The following is a 19,129-nucleotide window of genomic DNA, read 5'->3' as shown; positions in this document are numbered from 1 at the left end:
TTGAGCTATTTCTATCCCCTATCCCTATTGGCCTCCTTAAACCCACCACCCACCCCCGACATCGGAGATACCTTAAATAATTTTAGCTGTAATTCTAGATTCCATACATCCAGACCCTTTTATCCTAGGGCACCTTAATACTAACCACGACCAGGTATAGCCAGACCACTATTCCATCATCCGGGCAGACAACATCGGGCAGGATGTATGACGTTAAAACGCAAACATTTACATCGCATACCATTATAACGCGATATTTACAACGCAGGATCCTTTACATCGCATGCCTTTACAACGCATGTCATTACATAGCAGATGCTATTACAACGCATGCCATTACAACGTAAGTATAGGTAAGTATATCTTTTTTTTAAAAATTGTAATTAATAAATATTTAATTATTTTAATTTATTTTAATTAATTTATTTAAAGTAGTTTTTTAAAAAACGGAACCCTTAAAATACCCCTGTACCCCTATACCCAAAACCTATCCCTATTCCCTAAAGCTACCCCTATACCCCAAAACCCAAACCTAGCCCTGAACCCTAAAAATACCCCTGTACCCCATAACCCAAACCTAGCCCTGAACACCAAAAAAAACACTGTACCCCATAACCCAAACCTAGCCCTGAACCCTACAAATACCCCTGTACCCCATAACCCAAACCTAGACCTGAACCCTAAAAATACCCCTGTACCCCTTAACCCAAACCTAGCCCTGAACCCTAAAAATACCCCTGTACCCCATAACTCAAACCTAGCCCTGAACCCTAAAAATACCCCTGTACCCCAAAACCCAAACCTAGCCCTAAACACTAAAAATACCCCTGTACCCCAAAACCCAAACCTAGCCCTAAACACTAAAAATACCCCTGTACCCCAAAACCCAAACCTAGCCCTGAACCCGAAAAATACCCCTGTACCCCATAACCCAAACCTAGCCCTGAACCCTAAAAATACCCCTGTACCCCAAAACCCAAACCTAGCCCTGAACCCTAAAAATACCCCTGTACCCCAAAACCCAAACCTGGCCCTGAACCCTAAAAATACCCCTGTACCCCAAAACCCAAACCTAGCCCTGAACCCTAAAAATACCCCTGTACCCCATAACCCAAACCTAACCCTGAACCCTAAAAATACCCCTGTACCCCAAAACTCAAATTAAATAAATGTTTTAAAAAAGATAAACTTACTGATACTTACATTGTAATGGCATGCGTTGTAATAGCATCTGCTATGTAATGTCATGCGTTGTAAAGGCATGCGTTGTAAAGGATCCTGCGTTGTAGTAGTTGCGTTGTAAAAGTAGTCCATTGTAACAGTTGCGTTGTAACTGTTGTTTCCCCATCGGGCAACGTTCCACCCACACTGGTCAATTCCTCTAGGAAATCGTTACGAACCCTTAGCAGGCATGTATGACCTAGACTGACAGAAGACGGTTGTCCAAGTGGGGAAGTCGCAAAGAATAGCCTTAAAGCCCTCTGTATATCAGATTAGTACTCAGAGTAACTTACTTCCAGACAGAGCGCAGGACAAAAAGACAGACAGGGAACTGATGGACGAGAGGTTCTCAAACCACCTGACCAAGAAGGAATTAGTTAATCCATCACTGGACCCTAGGGCACTAACTGAACATCAACCTAGGGAAGCCTTTCCATCTAGCAAGATTGTGGTCGATAGGGAAACTGACAAAAATACTACCCCTAAGCTGATCAAACCTACCCATAAAATTATATCTTGGAATGTAGCAGGCCTGGCAAACAAAGTGTCCCAAAATCCATGGCTCGATCTAGTTGCCAAATACCATATCCTCTGTTTCCAGGAAACCTGGACTCTAGATGAAATCCATTTTCTGGGGTTTCAGACTTTCCATACACCTGCACAATTAACTTTCCAGGGAAGAAACAAGGGAGGTTTTTGTATGTATGTTTCTACCACGGGTGGGCTTAAAGTACTTAGGAATTTGTCCACTGAACATTATCAGATTTTAACAATCAAATGGGGTAATGCCAAGAACATGATTTTAATTAATTTTTATAATAATGTGCCTACACACACCCTGGAAAAGGTCATCAATAACTTGATGCACAGTGTCACCACCACCAAGGACCAGATAGGAGGGGAGTCGTTATTGATTTGGGTAGGTGATTTTAATTGTACCGTCTGTCCCAACTGCTCGAAGGGCTTGTGCGGCCTAGGTGAGCATAAGGACGACAACCCGACCCATTTCATTCACTCTATATCGGGCGATATATTTAACAACATGATCTTTTATTTTAATGTATCCCATATTAACGAGCTATGCTCCCCAACCATCCACTTCCAGCCAACATTCCATGGGAGGGGGTGTAACTCTACAATAGATTTTACTCTCTTATCAAAAACCCATGCCCGGATAGTAACGTCATGGGAAACATTGGATGTCCTCCATGGCGATCACTACCCGATCTCCTTTTCCGTAAAACTAGATGGGCAAGAACAGGCCCGGGGGGGACAAATTCTTATATCAACCAGCGATCAATTTAGCTCGTAGAAACGGATATTCCATTAAATAGGATAAGGTGGATCCAGCGGGATTGTTAATAAACTTAGTATCGAAATCCTGGGAAGAAATTTACACTTGTCTGTCTCTTACAACAAAAATCTTGGGCTCTTTCCTAAAAATACAAATAGAAATAAAAAAGCTCCTGACCAGGGAGTATTGCTCCGCATCAAACCGACCAAATGGCTGGTTCGATAACAACTGCACTAAAGCACTTAAAGCTTTAAAAAAAGGCACTGTATATATCTCCAAGATCTCAGATGGAGATCCACCTAGCCAGAAAGCTATATTCCATGGCAGTCAAAACTAGGAAAAAATCCTTGAAGCAAGAGGCATGGTCAGCTCTGATTAATGCCTCAAAAAACAGGGATATGACCGCCTTTTGGAAGGCGATTAATGCCCCCCATCTGTAGAACAAACAGACAGACACAATAGATATTGCCATCAACGGCGAAACTTGGGTAAAGCATTTTAAACGTCTTTATGATAAAATAAATCCCTCTGACCTCGTAGATCCTACATCAGTAATAACGTCAGAGGATTATGAAAACAACTCCCTGGATGTATTTCCGCTGGGCATCACCTTTACCTGTGAAGAGGTCACCGCCGCAATTAAAGAAAGCCCCCCAGGTAAAGCTCCGGGCCCGGATGGGGTCCCAATAGATGTTTTTAAAACTGAGATTAATCTTTGGACCCCCATGTTAACCAACGTCCTGAATAGCGCAAACTCCCATGGCTTTATACCTACTGGGACCGAAGCAATAGTGGTTCCCATCTTTAAAAAAGGAGACCGGAACGACCCCACCTGCTATCTGCCAATTTCCCTTCTTGATTCCTTAATGAAGGTAGCAGGCCGTATAATTTTAAACCGAATCCAAATATGGGCGGAGGAGGGTGATATTATTTCCAGCCTTCAGTATGGATTTAGAACAGGCAAAGGCACAGTTGAACAGGGACTAAACCTGGCCCTTGTTATATCAAAGTATACTCAAGCTAAGAAGGGTAATCTTTACATCACTTTCGTTGACCTGAGTTCAGCCTTCGATTGTGTGGACCACAATAACTTGTGGTCCACACTTTCTGACATGGGCATTGATGATCAAATTCTTACATTCATCAAGGAATTATATAGGGGTGCTGTAGCCAGGGTAAGGTACGGCACTCAGGGAGAGTGCTCGGAAAAGTTCCCCATTAGGAGGGGTGTGAGATAGAGGTGCATACTAGCACCTCTACTCTTCACCCTATATATAAACTCCATTGGCAATCACCTTAACCCCTTTGATGCTCATGACGAGCTCCGCTCGTCATGAGGCACGGTTGAGCTGTGCTGATGACGAGCTGAGCTCGTCATGAACAATGGTAAATCTGGGAATGCAGCACTGGGGGGGAAAACCTCTAGCAGCCAAGGTGTTAAAGAGTCACAGTTCGACTAACCATCGATCAAGGGGCAGCCGGTGCCAATACTCCTTTACGCAGACGACGCTGCCATTATGTCCCGAACCAAGGTAGGCTTACAGAGGGCCGTTCTGAAATTCTCCAACTACATGAAAGATAAGGGCTTAAAAATAAACATCACGAAAACTTTCACTATGGCCTGTGGGCCTGGATCTAAGGAAGCATCATGCCCAATATTCCTCGAGGGTAGGAGGATACAGACTATCGACCAATTCTCTTACCTAGGAATAAATTTCGATAGGAGAGGCAATTGGCACACTGCCGTGAGGGCAAGAAACTTAGCCTTCTCTCGGCTGTAGGAGCCCTAAACAAATTTGCGGCTAAAATAGGGGGTAGACCCGTGAAGGAACTGACCCTAATTTACAAGGCCAAATGTATCTCCACGGCCACATATGGATCAGGAATCTGGGGAATCGAAAATGCATCATTGATTCAACTAACTGAGAACCAGTACCTCAGATACTTATTTGGGGCCCCTAAATCAACAGCAACCTACCTCACACATATTGAACTGGGCTTATCGTACATTTCAGATGTCATAAAAATCGCGCCCATATTACTATAGCATAAGGTGTGGGTCACTCCGGAGATATTTTTAAACCGTAATTTAATCTCTGATTGCTTGACCCTTGACGTAGTTAGCAACATTAAATGGCTGTTTTATGTTAAAAATTTGATGACTGAGATTGGCCACCCAGAGTACTTTACGAGACCATCTAGTATGGAGGTGGTCGCAAGAAAGTCACAGAAAAAAACGGCTCTGGACTATTTAGCTAATAATAGATGGGACATGGAAAAATCTAAAAACTCAGTCATGGATTACCAGCAAATTACCGCCAATAAAGGGCCTCAACTGTATCTTATAAGCGATTTTAACTGTTGTTCTAGAATGTTACTGACCCGTTTTAGGTTTGGTACCTTCTTTCGCTTAATCACCTTTCCAGTCTGTAATAACTGGTCAAAGGAGACGCTTATTTGCCCATTCAATGAAACCTCCGCCCAATCAAACATTCATTGTATTATTTTTTGTAAATTTTATTCAGCTCCTAGGGCGGCTTTCCTGAAACCAATCCTGAGGGCATGGGGCCACCGCACTTGTAGAATTGCTTTTATCAGGCTGCAACAGCTAGAAAATGTTATTGTTGTACACGCTGTATCGAGTTTTTTTAAATTATTGTTCAAATTCAGAAATTCAATGTAAAGAACTTTGTAAATTAACTGCATTTTAGATTCTTTTGTACTTCTTGGTATAACTAGATTTTAATGCTGGTGAATGTAACAACCCCTTCAATCTGTAACTTATGTGTTATGCACCTATTAAATGTATGCTTTTATGATTTCAATCTGGAATTTCGACTAAAGCTTTTTGAATTTGAATTTGAAAAAATGAAGCCGACGCGTTTCGTGCTACTCCTGAGCACTTCTTCACAGACTGAGTCCCTATTTGCAAGCGCCCAACTATATATATATATATATATATATATCTCCAACAAATTCCTTGCCCAGAAGTTCACGCCACACACAGGTAGGTGTATTCCTTCTATTTATTGCAGGTAACAGCAAAACAGGGCTCCTTCATTTCAGCATGTCAACTGCCATACACATTTTGGACTACCTCGAGTCCTTGATCACTGGCATCTCAAGTGTACACAGCATTAGGGGAACTTATATCAGAAAGTCCCGCCTCAGTGGGCGCGTGCCATTGAATCATGGATCTTGTAGTTCCCCCAGACAAACCACAGTGGGTGCCAGCATGTACCTTGAGAGAGACTTAAAAAAAGAGTCTTTAACCCCAGTAGGTAGCGAAGTGAGGTGACCTCCGTTAAGCTGTTAATACCTCGACCTGCAATGTTGGAACCTTACTGTCCTTCTTGGCGTCAAACCTTCGGCACCGCTGGTCTGCCTTCTGCTTCTGGGCAAAAAAAAAAAAAAAATATATATATATATATATATATATATATATATATATATATATATATATATATATATATATATATATATATATATATATATATATATATATATGTGTATATATATATGTGTGTGTATATATATATATATATATATATATATATATATATCCATATATATCCTACTGGCGGTCGCCAGTAGGTAGTTCTAGTTAGGACCCAGCTACTATAGGAAATCCGCAACATTCTATTGGGAATAACTTTGTCGCCGGTTGAGGGATTTGCGTGTAATTTTCCAAAATTTTGGCCAGCTCCGCTCCGCTCTTTCCCTAAAAGTTTTGGGGGGATTTGTCAAGCGGGGGCCGAGAAAAAAGGGGGGTCCCAAAACCTGTTTCCCCCATGCAATTTTCCATAGGACGTTCTGACACGGCTACAGCCCGAACCGTTGAACGGAATTACGTCAAACTTTGCAAAATTGTAGGGACTGGTACGCCGATGTGCTTTTGCTACATTTGGTGAAATTTGCTCCGGTGTTTTTTTTTAAAATTAACTTAAAAAACACATATATATCTATAGGCGCGCTCCAAGCGCTCAGCGGTACGCGTACCGGGGAGCGCACCCGGCGCTCTACGGGAGCGCGCGAGCGGAAAGCTGATTGGCTGTCGGATGTCTGTCAACATTCTAAACAGTCCGGAGAGTCCTCCATCTTGTGTCTCGGTAGAATCGAGAAACAAGAGGTGAAAATATAAAGGGGAAAATGTTTAAAAGGGGGCAGGGTACACACCCTCTGACTCGCTAGGTTTTCTGAGGGGGTCCTAGAAGGACCCTGAAGGGTAAAAAAAACGTTTTTTTTTTTTTTTTGAAATTTTCGCGGGGTAAGCGCTCACCGGTACGCGCTCCCTGAGCTCACCACTTCACTCACTCCTTAACAATATATAAAGAATATAGCTCTTTTTGGAGAATTGGAGGTAGTTCTCCCCTCTCCATCCGCCCTTCTCATCTCTTTCTGGCCTCACCTCGACCTCGCACCTTATTTTCTTCAGGACAATCTGGATACTTCACAGCTCCTCTGGCCTCCCTGCCCCCTCCCCCCTGATCTCTTTCTTGCTCCTCTCCTCTCCAGCCTCCTTTTCCTCTATAGTCTCTTTCCACTCCCTTCTCTTTTGAGTCTCTCTCTTCCGCCTACATCCTCGCCCTTCTCATCCACCCTCTTCTCACCACCTTCCATCCTTTTCTCCTGGTCCTTCTATCCAACTCTTTATCCTCTCACCCCATCTCTTTCCTGCCCGCTCCCCATGCTTCTCCATTTCTTCTATTTTCTTTTCTCTCTCCTTCCCCAGCTTCTGCTCTTTCTGTACTCTCCCCTCGTGATCCTGCCTAATCTTATCACCTTGTGGAAATAAAATTGACAATTGTGCCCCCTCATTTCCCTGTTTCTGCCTGACAGCCATTTTTTTATTCAGACAAGCACCCATTTTGTCTTCAGACCCACAAGCAAGACACCCTGCCTCTGGCACCCCCGTTCATTGACCACACATTTCTGTGGTTCTGCCAATTCTGGGAACTAGCAGCAGATAGTTCCTGTTTTCTTAACTGTAAGACACCCTGCACCTGCCATCTTAGTTCATTGACCACCCCTTCCTGTGCTTCAGCCAATTCCCAGAACCAGCAGACAGTTCCTGTCTTAAGAAATAGTTCCTGCCCTTGACTGCAAGCCAGAGAGCAGATGGTCTCTGTTTTACACAAGATAGTTCCTCTTTTTGACTCTTGTGGTTCAGCCAATTCCCAGAACCAGCAAGATAGTTCCTGTTTTACACAAGATGGTCCCTGTTCTTGACTCTAAGCCAGAGATAAACCCCCGAATGAGTAAGGGCCTTCAACTGAAAGAGAACACATTTCCACACATCACATGCCCTCTCACGAGACACAAGACACGCCCCTACCTTGACACATCTGTTGGAAATTACTGCTTGTCACTCCCCTTTTTCTTGTCACTTCTCTTTTCTTCTTTTGCCTATTGACTGAAAACTGTATAAATATTATGATGTGTGAATAAAGCTGCAGACCACTCCTGTACCCGCTTGGTGCTGGAGCTCTCCCCTTAACTCAAGTTACTGGACCCTTTTTTTTGTACTCGAGCACCACGGACTCCTCTCCTTGCTTTGACTGAAATTATGATTATTAAGTATAGAAATTCTGAGATGAGGTAATATTGAATTAATTTACCACAACCTTTTAGTTCTCCTCCCTCCATCTTCCACTTTTTCCATCGATGTTCACTCATCTCCCCGCACCCTTCTCTCATCTTTAGATCCCATGCCATCTCCCACTCTCCTGCCCCTATTTAGTCTTGTGTTTCCCAGAACTCGCAAGTATTCAGAGGTAGGAGTCTTCTGAGTTTCTAAAAGCACTTAGCACTTCAGGAGTCTAGCCCACACAAGAACAGTCATCCCCCTTGAAAATCATCCTTCATGTGCTGAATTGCGACTCTCCAGTTCAGGCGTGTGTGCTCTCTAGGGCCCAAGCATGATTAATTGTTGGCAAACTGGCCTGACCCCTACCTAGGCTAGTGACCTCTCTGTGACAAATAGCCATGCCTTGTGGACTACCAGATCCTGTACACCTGTGCTTGCATACATTCAGTTCATAGTGGGCACTTCACACACACACACACACACACACACACACTGCACCCTCACAGACACTGAACACACTGCACCCTCACACACACACTGCACCCTCACACACACTGCACCCTCACACACACTGGACACACTGCACCCTCACACACACTGCACCCTCACACACACTGCCCACACTGCACCCTCACACACTGCCCACACTGCACCCTCACACACTTCACCCTCACACACACTGCACCCTCACACACACTGCACCCTCACACACACTGCACCCTCTCACACATTGCACCCTCACGCACACTGCACTCACACACACTGCACCCTCACACACACTGCACCCTTACACACATTGCACAAACTGCACCCTCACACACTGCACACACTGCACCCTCACACACTCTGCACACACTGCACCCTCACACACTCTGCACACACTGCACCCTCACACACACTGCACACTCACACACACTGCCCCATCACACACTGTCCACACTGCACCCTCATACACACTGCCCACACTGCACCCACTGCACCCTCACACACACTGCACACACTGCACCCTCACATACACTGCACACTCACACACTGCACCCTCACACACACTGCACTCTCACACACACTGCACACACTGCACCCTCACACACTCTGCACACACTGCACCCTCACACACACTGCACCCTCACACACACTGCACCCTCACACACACTGCACCCTCACACACACTGCACCCACACACACTGCACCCTCACACACACTGCACCCTCACACACACTGCACCCTCACACACACTGCACCCTCACACACACTGCACCCTCACACACACTGCACCCTCTCACACACTACCCCCACTGCACCCTCACACACACTGCACACACTGCACCCTCACACACACTGCACACTGCACCCTCACACACACTGCAGCCTCACACACACTGCACACACCACACACTCCTCACCCTCACACACACTGCACCCTCACACACACTGCACCCTCACACACTGTGCACCCTCACACACTGCGCACCCTCACACTCTGCGCACCCTCACACTCTGCGCACCCTCACACTCTGCGCACCCTCACACTCTGCGCACCCTCACACTCTGCGCACCCTCACACTCTGCGCACCCTCACACTCTGCGCACCCTCACACTCTGCGCACCCTCACACTCTGCGCACCCTCACACTCTGCGCACCCTCACACTCTGCACACCCTCACACTCTGCGCACCCTCACACTCTGCACACCCTCACACTCTGCACCCTCACACTCTGCACTGGAACATACACTCCAAATACCACTCAGTGCCACATATTTACACTGTGACTCTTGTTCTTCCCAATACGTCCTACACCTCCTATATTTTTGCAGTTTGTACAGGGAGGAAAGGAAGATGTATATCTCTCTGCTAATGCGTAGCCTCAAATTTTGACAATGTCATCCAGCCTTACATTTTTAAAAACTATTACCTGATCCCTCACTTGTTATTGCCTGACCTCTTTTCTTCAGTGTGCTTTAAAAATGATGCAGTATCTGTATTGTGTGTTAATGTGAGCAAGATTTTAAACTTTTCATATGTCTCATTATTTGATTTTAAATATATGTGCATCTCATTATGAAATCCTAAGTGGCACTATTTTACACACATTTATATTTGTATGTCATTTTCTGATAGGTATTCTTAACCTGTATGTATATAGTATTCTTGTTGTATTTAGCCTGTCTCTTTTCTGCCTGTGGGATTTCACTGTCATTCACATGATGTCACCACTAGAACCTTTGGTGACATCATGGAGTGTTTGGGGCTTAGCCTGATGACAACTGGCAGTTGAAACCAGGCAGGCTGAGTGGCATGCTGGTCACTCCTGGTGAGTCTTCCCTATATATTATCTTAACATCTTGAAGACTTGACTAACTTGAATAAAGCAACCAAAATGATACCAGGCTCCAGGCTTCTATTTACAACAATTCTTTTATGCCTTTGTTTTTTATTGGTGAATTAAAGTGATTATGACTGTCTGTTGATGTTTTTATGGATTGCGTAGTGTTTATAATCTTGAAGCTATGTGAGATGTTTTCATTAATAGTTTTTTCTTCACTTTCAGTAGTAGTATCCTTAAGTATTGGTATTGTAAAAATGTTCATTCATTCATTTTCCGTTTATAGCTTGAGTTTCTGTTTAAATTCATTATTATATTTCCCACAAATTCATTGTGAGATTGTAGAGCCTTTTATTGTGTCTCTTTTCCACGGTTGTGCATTCTATACTCCTGGTTGTATTTCGTCAAAACGAGAGATGTGTTGTAAACTACTGTATCAAAGAATCATGGCTCACAGAGATAATATGTAAAGCCATGATTCTGCAATGGTAACAAACCGAACTCTAAGTAAGGCAGAGATGTGATGTGTGTTAAAGGGCATAGAGCTGTGCTGGTTGTATTACATGTAGGTGGATTAAAGAAGAAGATTCAAACTTCACTTGGCTTCAGAAGTATTTCTTAACAAAGTGTGTTTATTCTTAAGATTAACTTTAAAACAAAAGGTCTTATGGTGCATTTTGCATTCTATCGTACTTCTGTACAGGTCTTCATTCTCCAGTTAGAAGGGCAGAAACGCTGGCGGCTATACAAACCCACTGTCCATTTAGCTCGGGAATACAATGTGGAATCAGAAGCTAGAATTGGAAACCCAACCCATGAATTCATGTTAAAGGTAGTTATATCAGTGGTACACATGTGCATTTCTCTGGTGAATAGTATAGGGTTAAAACACTGCATTCTTTTCCTAAATGCATCTTCCTATCTCTTGCAACTTATTTTTTAGGTTTCGCTTAAAGCAGCGCATGCACTGTCCTTTGCACCAATCTATTGTTTCAGAAGAAAAAAAATACTCTAAAATGGGATTTTAGAGCACCCATTACTCAACATTGCCTGACTTCTTTGTCAATCTTATTTTCTCTTTTATTGGTGAGTGTGTGTCAGCTTCATGTGGGCTTCAGTTTGTCCCCATGTGTCTGTTTTCCTCCTTGTGGCATGGACTAAGCACTGACTGATTTCTTGTTTAGTGTTTTTCCGTGATGTTTAAGAACTGATTATTGTACTATTTTCATTGCAAAATAACTTGAAACCATCAGAGTTCGAAGCTTGAGCATCCCGGTTTTTCCAAGAGCTGAAGACAAACTATTAACAATAACGAGACTTTGATACATGTGACCAATTTCGCAATCATACTTTTCGGCCGCCTGTTACTTTTAATAATGATGAAGCTGTAAACATATTCCCTTTGTTTAAGACTGTTGTCATACACTGTGTTTTTCCGAGTTAACGTTTACCTCCGTGTCACATTTACTTATTTGTTGGTTAGTTCTTTTATAGTTTAGGAGATATTTATTCATCATCAAACTCACAATGATTTCAAAAGGTTTGTTTCATCTTTACCCAATCCTGTCCCCAAAAATCACCCTTGCCTCCTTTTACCTCTATTTTCCTCTATTCTCCTCTCTTTTACCTCTACCCACCCCTAAACCCTCAAGTCACCCTCACCTCCCTTTACCAGTACCCACCCCTAAGGCCTCGAGCCATCCTCGCCTTCCTTTACCTCTACTCATCCCCGAGCCCTCAAGCCACTCTTACCTTCCTCCTCCCAGCCCAAGCCCTCAAGTTACCCTCATGTCCTTTTACTTCTACCCACACATGAGCCAGCAAGTCACCCTCACCTCCCTTTACCTCTACCCATCCCTTAACCCTCAAGTCACTCTCACTTCCCTTTACCTCTGCCAATCCCTTCACCCTAAAATCACTTACAAAAAAGAACATAAAATGTATGCTATTTAAAACTGAAATTCCTAATGATGTGGTAAGGTACTGCATATTGCATTTACAAATACTTAACCTGCATGGTACGTTTCTTTGTGGTAAAGACTGTGTGGGAAAGGTCCTGCATGGTAAAGGCTCCTACCCCTTCGTCAGAACATATCCCTGCCCCTTCCTTAAATACTCTACTGCCTTAGCAGCACCCCTGACTGTTTTTAGGGCATTTTTTAGTTGTTTTCTGACTTTCAGTATGTTTGATAGGCCTCTAAACAAACAAGCCTGACAGTGGAAACCTCAAATCCACAGCACCTGAACTGCTATGCCTCTAATATTCTGTCCCTTCTTTTTTTTTTTTTTTTGGTGCAAGACGTTTATATAATACTGTCAAGGATACACAGCGTTACGCCTACAATCCTGAGGCCGGCCGCTATCGGTTCAAAACAGCAGGATAATAAAGGACATAATGAAATTGGCATACGTATTTCTGTATAGATGGCACATCAACCTGTTGACAAGTACAAACCAACATGAGCATATTAGTTCGTCTCACATTTTTTACATTTTTTAGTAACCTTAACATGTGCGATATCCTAGTCACGTAGAGGGAGAAGCTCGCGTGCCAGCATGGTGGCCCATCTACATCAAGAGTCAGCAGAAAAAAACGTGCAGAACATTGAATGAGGATTACAACCAAGCTGTACTAAATCATCACGCCTCGTAGGATGACCAAAGGAACCCCCACTGCTTAAGGCAAAGGGCAGTTAGCACTATAGTGCCTCCTACAGAGGCAGGGCAACACTTTGGGAATAGGAGGGGTCCACTGGCAGGGGTAGAGGGGGGGGTCAATGACGGTAGCATTCGAACCCGCATCAGTCTGACTCAGCTTCACATCTTCCCCCGTCTAGAGAGCACCACAGTAACCTCCCAGCATTCCAACCTCAATCTTCGGCATCCAACGGAGATTCCGCTATTAAATAACAGTGCAGCGGAGCCCATATGTCAGTGGGCCTGGAGGTGGCAGGCAACAGTTCAGAGTAAGTATGTAATTGTTCTTGGCAATACACCATGTCCCGCAGCCAATCCTTGAATTTGGTGCTCTCCCCCTCCCCCATTTACAGGCCACTCTACGCTTGGCCAATAGCATGGCCATCGCCACATATTTGCGGTGGGCTGCTTGAAGTGGTTCAACATAGCCTAGCAGCGCCATTAACGGAGATGGCGCCATCGCCATGTTTATCATCTTAGAGAGTGCCTGAAAGACCTGATCCCAATAGCGGTATACCTGATCACACCCCCATGCAAGATGCAAGAAATCAGCTCCCGGAGCCTCACATCTGTCACAAGTGTCAGTAGACCGTAGCTGGAACCTATGCAGACGTGCCGGTGTGTGATATAATCTGTGTAGGAATTTATAATGAATAATCCTGTATCTACTGCTGGATGAAATGCGTTCAGTCTGCTGTAAGCAAAATGCCCACTGCTTGTCAGTAAGTGTTACGGCCAGTTCCTGGTCCCACTTCTCCCTGGCAGGCAACTCTGTGTATTCCATATGTACGCGGACCGATTTATATAGCGTAGATACCAGTTTGTTAGGGTTATCGAGTTGAAGTATGTGCTGTAGAGGGAGAAGTACAGGAGGTTCGCGTGGGAAATCCGGTGTAACTGCCTGCAAACCATGCCGGAGTCTTATATAGTAAAATACCTCTAGTGGTGTCGGTTGTATTCCTTCATATAGTTGGTCTCTGGTACGGAAGGTGCCATCCCTGTATAAGTCCCCCCATGTTTGAACATGAATTTTCGTCAATAACTTTTGAAAGCCAGCTTCCTGTAAAAGCGGTAGTTGCGGGTGATAGGTCAAGGGTAGTAGTGGGGCGTATAGCAATTGTCGATCAAGTTTTGAACTAATATGATTCCACGCAGTTACCGTGCTAAGTACTGTGTTTGGGGTTTTATCTCTACCTTCTACTGGGGAGTACAACGCGCCTTCAATCGGTGTTGGGTGTGTTAGCCAATGTTCAGCTGCCAGCTGGGGCATGTATCTAGGTTGTCGTACCCAGAAGTAGGCGAAGTGGGCCTGGGCAGCTCGGTAATAGAGTTCGAAATCCGGAACCCCAAAACCACCCTGCGAATAAGGTCTGATAAGGACCTCCCATTTAAGCCTGGGTGTTTTCCCACCCCATACCAGCTTGAGCAGTTCTGAGCGCAGCAGCCTAAAAAAATATGCTCCGGGGTGAAATGGTATGTTCAGAAAGAGATACAGAAGCTGAGGGAGTATCACCATCTTGACTAATGAGGCTCTCCCAGCCATGGACAGGGGAAGGGTTATCCACCTGGAAATATTATCACTGATTTTATTCATTACTGTGCCATAGTTAGCACGCATAAGCGCCTCTCTATCTTTTTCGATATGTATACCCAGGTATTTAAAATCCCCCTCACACCAGGCAAGTGGATATTCCAGTGGAAATTTATGTGTCGAGGCAGTGAGCGGGAAAATGCATATTCTGTCCCTTCTTCTATACTTATTGGGGTCTGTGTGCACACTGAAACACACCCACTGTCACAGTGCAAGTCCCCAAGGGATCATAACAATTTAGAACATAAGCACAGGTGCAGCACACGTCAATTTCAAAAACTAAGAAAGCAAATGTATAATCTGTATAAAACGCAAATATTATTCAAAGTTTTCCTTTTATTCCAATTGTTATTGCTTTTAAAACATGGTCATAAACATTAGTTTTCACAACGATACAGCCGACGCGTTTCGTTTAGGTATAAGTAAATTTGCAGATTCCTTATAAGGCAGGGAATATATGAAAGATACAGGTGGGACACCAAGGCAAAGGCGCGCATATGAGCACTAATCTTGCAGGCCTAATTGTAATCACCCCGTTGAATCACATAACACACCATATCATTAGCCCCAACAACGTATGCAGAAGACCCAAATCTGTGTCAATTCAAATACATTCTGTATGTTCAGAGTCAATGCAGGCAACTGATATTAAGCTGTCATCATGTCTCCAACGGCCAAACGTCACGGCAAGAAGGACGTCCTTCTTTGATATATCCCATGCCTTATAAGGAATCTGCAAATTGGCTTATACCTAAACGCAGTATTGACCAGTTCAGGTGTAATCCCCTTTTTTTACGGATCACTCTGCCTAACCGTCGGTGCCCCATCATTGGACCTAACCAGCATCCTTGATTCTTGTATCTTCTTGATCTTCATGACTATGAGGAAAGTTGCATATACACTTGATCTCGAATATCCCAGATAACCGTGACTTAGATGTGGAACGACACACAGGCTGCTGCTCCGATTAATTTTCTGGCGTTCCTTTTTGCTGTGACTGACTTTTTCAATTTATCAGTGCCCATGTAGAAGTCCTTTAGTAGGACAGAACACGTCAGCTGTAGCGTTGTGAAAACTGATGAATAAAAATTGGAATAAAAGGAAAACTTTCAATAATATTTGTGTTGTATACAGATTACACAATTTTTTTCTCAGTATTTTAAACTGACATGTGGTGCACCTGTGCTTATGTTCTAAAATGTTTGATAGACCCCTTTGCTTAATTCACAGTTAGCCCTCTCCCATCCCCAATCCTACATCCTCTACTTTAGGTCTTGCATGAGAGCGAACGCGCTGTTGCTTGCAAGGCATTATGCTTACTTACAGGAGGCTTGAAGCTTGCCCATTGTTTACTGTTGATTGGCTTCACTCTCATTTCCTTGTTTCATTTAGATCAGCGAGTGCTGGCTTCACTTCCTCTACGTATGTTTGTCCCTACCCTGAAACATGGCCCAAGTACTCCTTCCCCTGCCAAGTGTTCTTCCATTGCTTTCCTTTTTCAGAAGTATGTTTTTTCCTTTTACTTGCACTCTCTTCCTCCTTCCTGTATTGTTATTGCAAGGGAAGGAGAAGAGGTTGTGACCAAGGCCAACCAAGAGGGAAAGGAAAATCAGGAGAGGATGTAGGCAAAAAGCAATACCACCTTCAAAGTCAATAGAAATGTAAAACAACAATGCTTGCGTTGAAGGCTATTGAATAGTCAATTTCTCTAGACACACACTTACTGTAGAAGAACCACAAGTCTTAAATAAAGGATTATCTTTCTGTCCTGAAACACATTTTGATCTGGTGGAAACACACATTGATACCCTCAAATTTGTCAGAAAATTGGAACTTGCTGAACTATACACAACCAAACAAATAAGAAGCAACAAGGAAACAAAAGTGATAGACTACAGCAACAGAGATCTGACAATAGGACACACACAAGTCTTGATAAGTCTCTATCAATTAGCCAATAAGCCAGATGTATAAGAAATGACAGATTCAAATTCACCAATTATGTCAATCTCAGTCTAAATAAGTATAGCAATCTCAAAGAAACATCGGAATTCTGCCCAGTGCTGTCACCTGGTAAGAAATTGTATTCTTTAATGAACTGGTACCATTTAATATCGACAGATAAGAAAACTGCATTCAATTGAAACACAAGGAAATTCTCACTCAAATGGAACATACAGCTACACAAAATCTTTAAAGCAATGAAAATATTCCCCTAAAACCAGCTGATGAAGGCGGAAGTATTGTCATCTTGAATACAGTGAATTGAATCTAGGAAGCAAAACTACAATTGAATGATGAGGTCAATCCTAAAAAAATTAAAAGGTGACCCCATCAAAAAGTTGACAGAATTCTGGAACCAAAAATTAAAAGATTGGCATACAGAGCTATTTTTTTTTATAATCAACTTTATTGGTTTTATAAGAACAGAGAAAATTCAATGGTTGCAGTTCAATAGGCATCAAAGGCAACATGACAGGGGTGATTGATGATACAAGTAGGGTCAGTCCGTCAAGAGTTTAACACAGCAGTTTGTACGGTGGTTACAGTGTGACATAGAGTAAAGGAAGACAGATTATTATGGTGGCAGCATATTAAACCATTTACCCCACACTTTGATAAATAAGTCCGGACATACTCGGGCCTCAAATAGGGCCTCCTCCTGGATCCCACACCAGCCCACTCCCCTCCTCCATCTCTGCACTGTAGGTGCCTTAGCCTGTGACCAATGCACTGCTATGTCCCTCTTGGCCACCGCCACAGCTGTCCCCAAGAGGCGCTTGTCCATCCTAGAACCATCCAGGCCGTCAAAGACCCCCAACAGCATACGCATTGGATCGTGTGGAACCTCCCATCCCAAGGCCTGCGTAAGCTCCAGCTCCACCTCCCTCCAGAACGGGACCAGCACCGGACAACGTCATACCATGTGATAGAAATCAGCAGGGGCTGAGGCACATCGCGGGCATGCTGAAGAGGGCTTCAACCGGGCCCGGAATAGACGTGCCGGGGTGAGGTATGCCGCATGGAGGTAGTATAATTGGACCAGGCGCAGCTTGGAGGACGTGGTCATGGTTTTGGGTGCCATGAGGGCATCCCTCCAGTCTGCCTCTTCTAGGGGGCCCAGCAAATCCTCCCAGCGGCGGTCTAGGGAAGCGGACCATTATTCACCAGGGATTGATAGATGCGGGACACTCCCCCTCTGCCCAGGTTCCCCATCATCACCTGAGCCTCCAATGGGCTGAACTCTGGAAGGGAAACAGGAGGCGAGACATGCGTGTAGAGGGCGTGTCTTAGTTGTAAGTACCGATAGAGTTGGGAGTGAGGAAGAGCATGACGTTGCTGTAGGCCAGTGAAAGAGCGGAGGTGATCCCCCACCCAGACATCTCCGAGCACTGAAACTCCAATGAGGTCCCATTTGCGGAACCCCTGCAGGGACGAAACCTCCCACAACCAAGACCCCTGCCAGAGTGGCGTCTGTCGAGTGAGTTTCCGGTCCCACCCTACATGCCTTAGGGCCGTGCGCCAGGCCAGAAACACCGTCCTAGTGACCGGGGCCATCGCCTGTGGCACTGGACTACCATACAGAAGCGCCTGGACCTGTGTAAAGTCCAACGCAGTGAGTTCCACCCGATAGGCCGGGTCGGACCAGCCACCCGCATACCAATCGTGGATGACGATAAGTTTCGTGGCCAGGTAGTAGAGGTGAAGGTTGGTCACCCCCATACCCCCGTCAAACGGGGGAATGCAGCAGTGTGCCAGGGATACGCGTGGTCTCCCACCTCCCCAGAGAAACCGGGTAGGATCCCGTCAAGATCACGGAACCAACTACCCGGAAGGTGGACCCTGATGTTCTGCAGTATATAAAGGAAGCGGGGGAGGACCATCATTTTGAAAAGCGCACTCCTGCCCAGAGGTTTCAAGGGAAGGATCTGCCACTTCTTGAGGTCAACCTTCATCCTGAAACCAAGGGCGTGACGTTCAGTGCCCACTCAAGCTCTGGTAGAAGAGCTACCCAGATGCCTAGGTATTTGACCGAGTGCCTCCTGAGGGGCATAGTCGACTGCCAGTCATAGCACTCCCTAGAGGGATGCAATGGGACCAGAGTGGACTTGGTTGCGTTGAGACAAAGTCCAGAGACCCCCTCAAAAGCCGAGAGGACCTTCAAGCACCTGGGGCCAGAACTTTCAGGATCTGCCAGATATAGCAGCATGTCATTCGCATATAGGGCTATCTTGTCCACTTGCCTCGAGTCCCAGGTCCAGCCCCGAATGAGTGGGTCCTGTCGGATGAGCGCCGCCAGGGGCTCCAACGCGAACAAGAGGGGCGAGAGGGGGCACCCCTGACGCATGCCCCTGCGGATCGGGAAGGCCTCGGTGAGCTCCCTGTTAATAAGTACACAGGCTCAGGGGTTGGT

General features: G+C 44.8%; 1 protein-coding gene across 5 annotated transcripts in view; it reads left to right on the top strand.

Annotated features, from left to right (window-relative positions):
- Positions 1–19,129, top strand: part of RIOX2 (ribosomal oxygenase 2) — an 845,240-nt gene that overhangs the window by 376,240 nt on the left and 449,871 nt on the right. For 3 of the 5 annotated variants that reach the window (XM_086934530.1, XM_086934532.1, XM_086934531.1), the window contains exon 5: positions 11,131–11,259. The exons of the other annotated variants lie outside the window; for them this stretch is intronic. In XM_086934530.1, coding sequence (XP_086790656.1) covers positions 11,131–11,259 — 129 coding nt within the window. The remainder of the gene's footprint in view (positions 1–11,130; positions 11,260–19,129) is intronic. 5 annotated transcript variants of the gene reach the window in all.

The sequence above is a fragment of the Lissotriton vulgaris genome, chromosome 8 (genome assembly GCF_964263255.1).
Source record: "Lissotriton vulgaris chromosome 8, aLisVul1.2, whole genome shotgun sequence".
Lineage (NCBI taxonomy): Eukaryota > Metazoa > Chordata > Amphibia > Caudata > Salamandridae > Lissotriton > Lissotriton vulgaris.
Note: the sequence above shows the minus strand (reverse complement) of the source record. Positions and strands in the feature narration are given on the sequence as shown.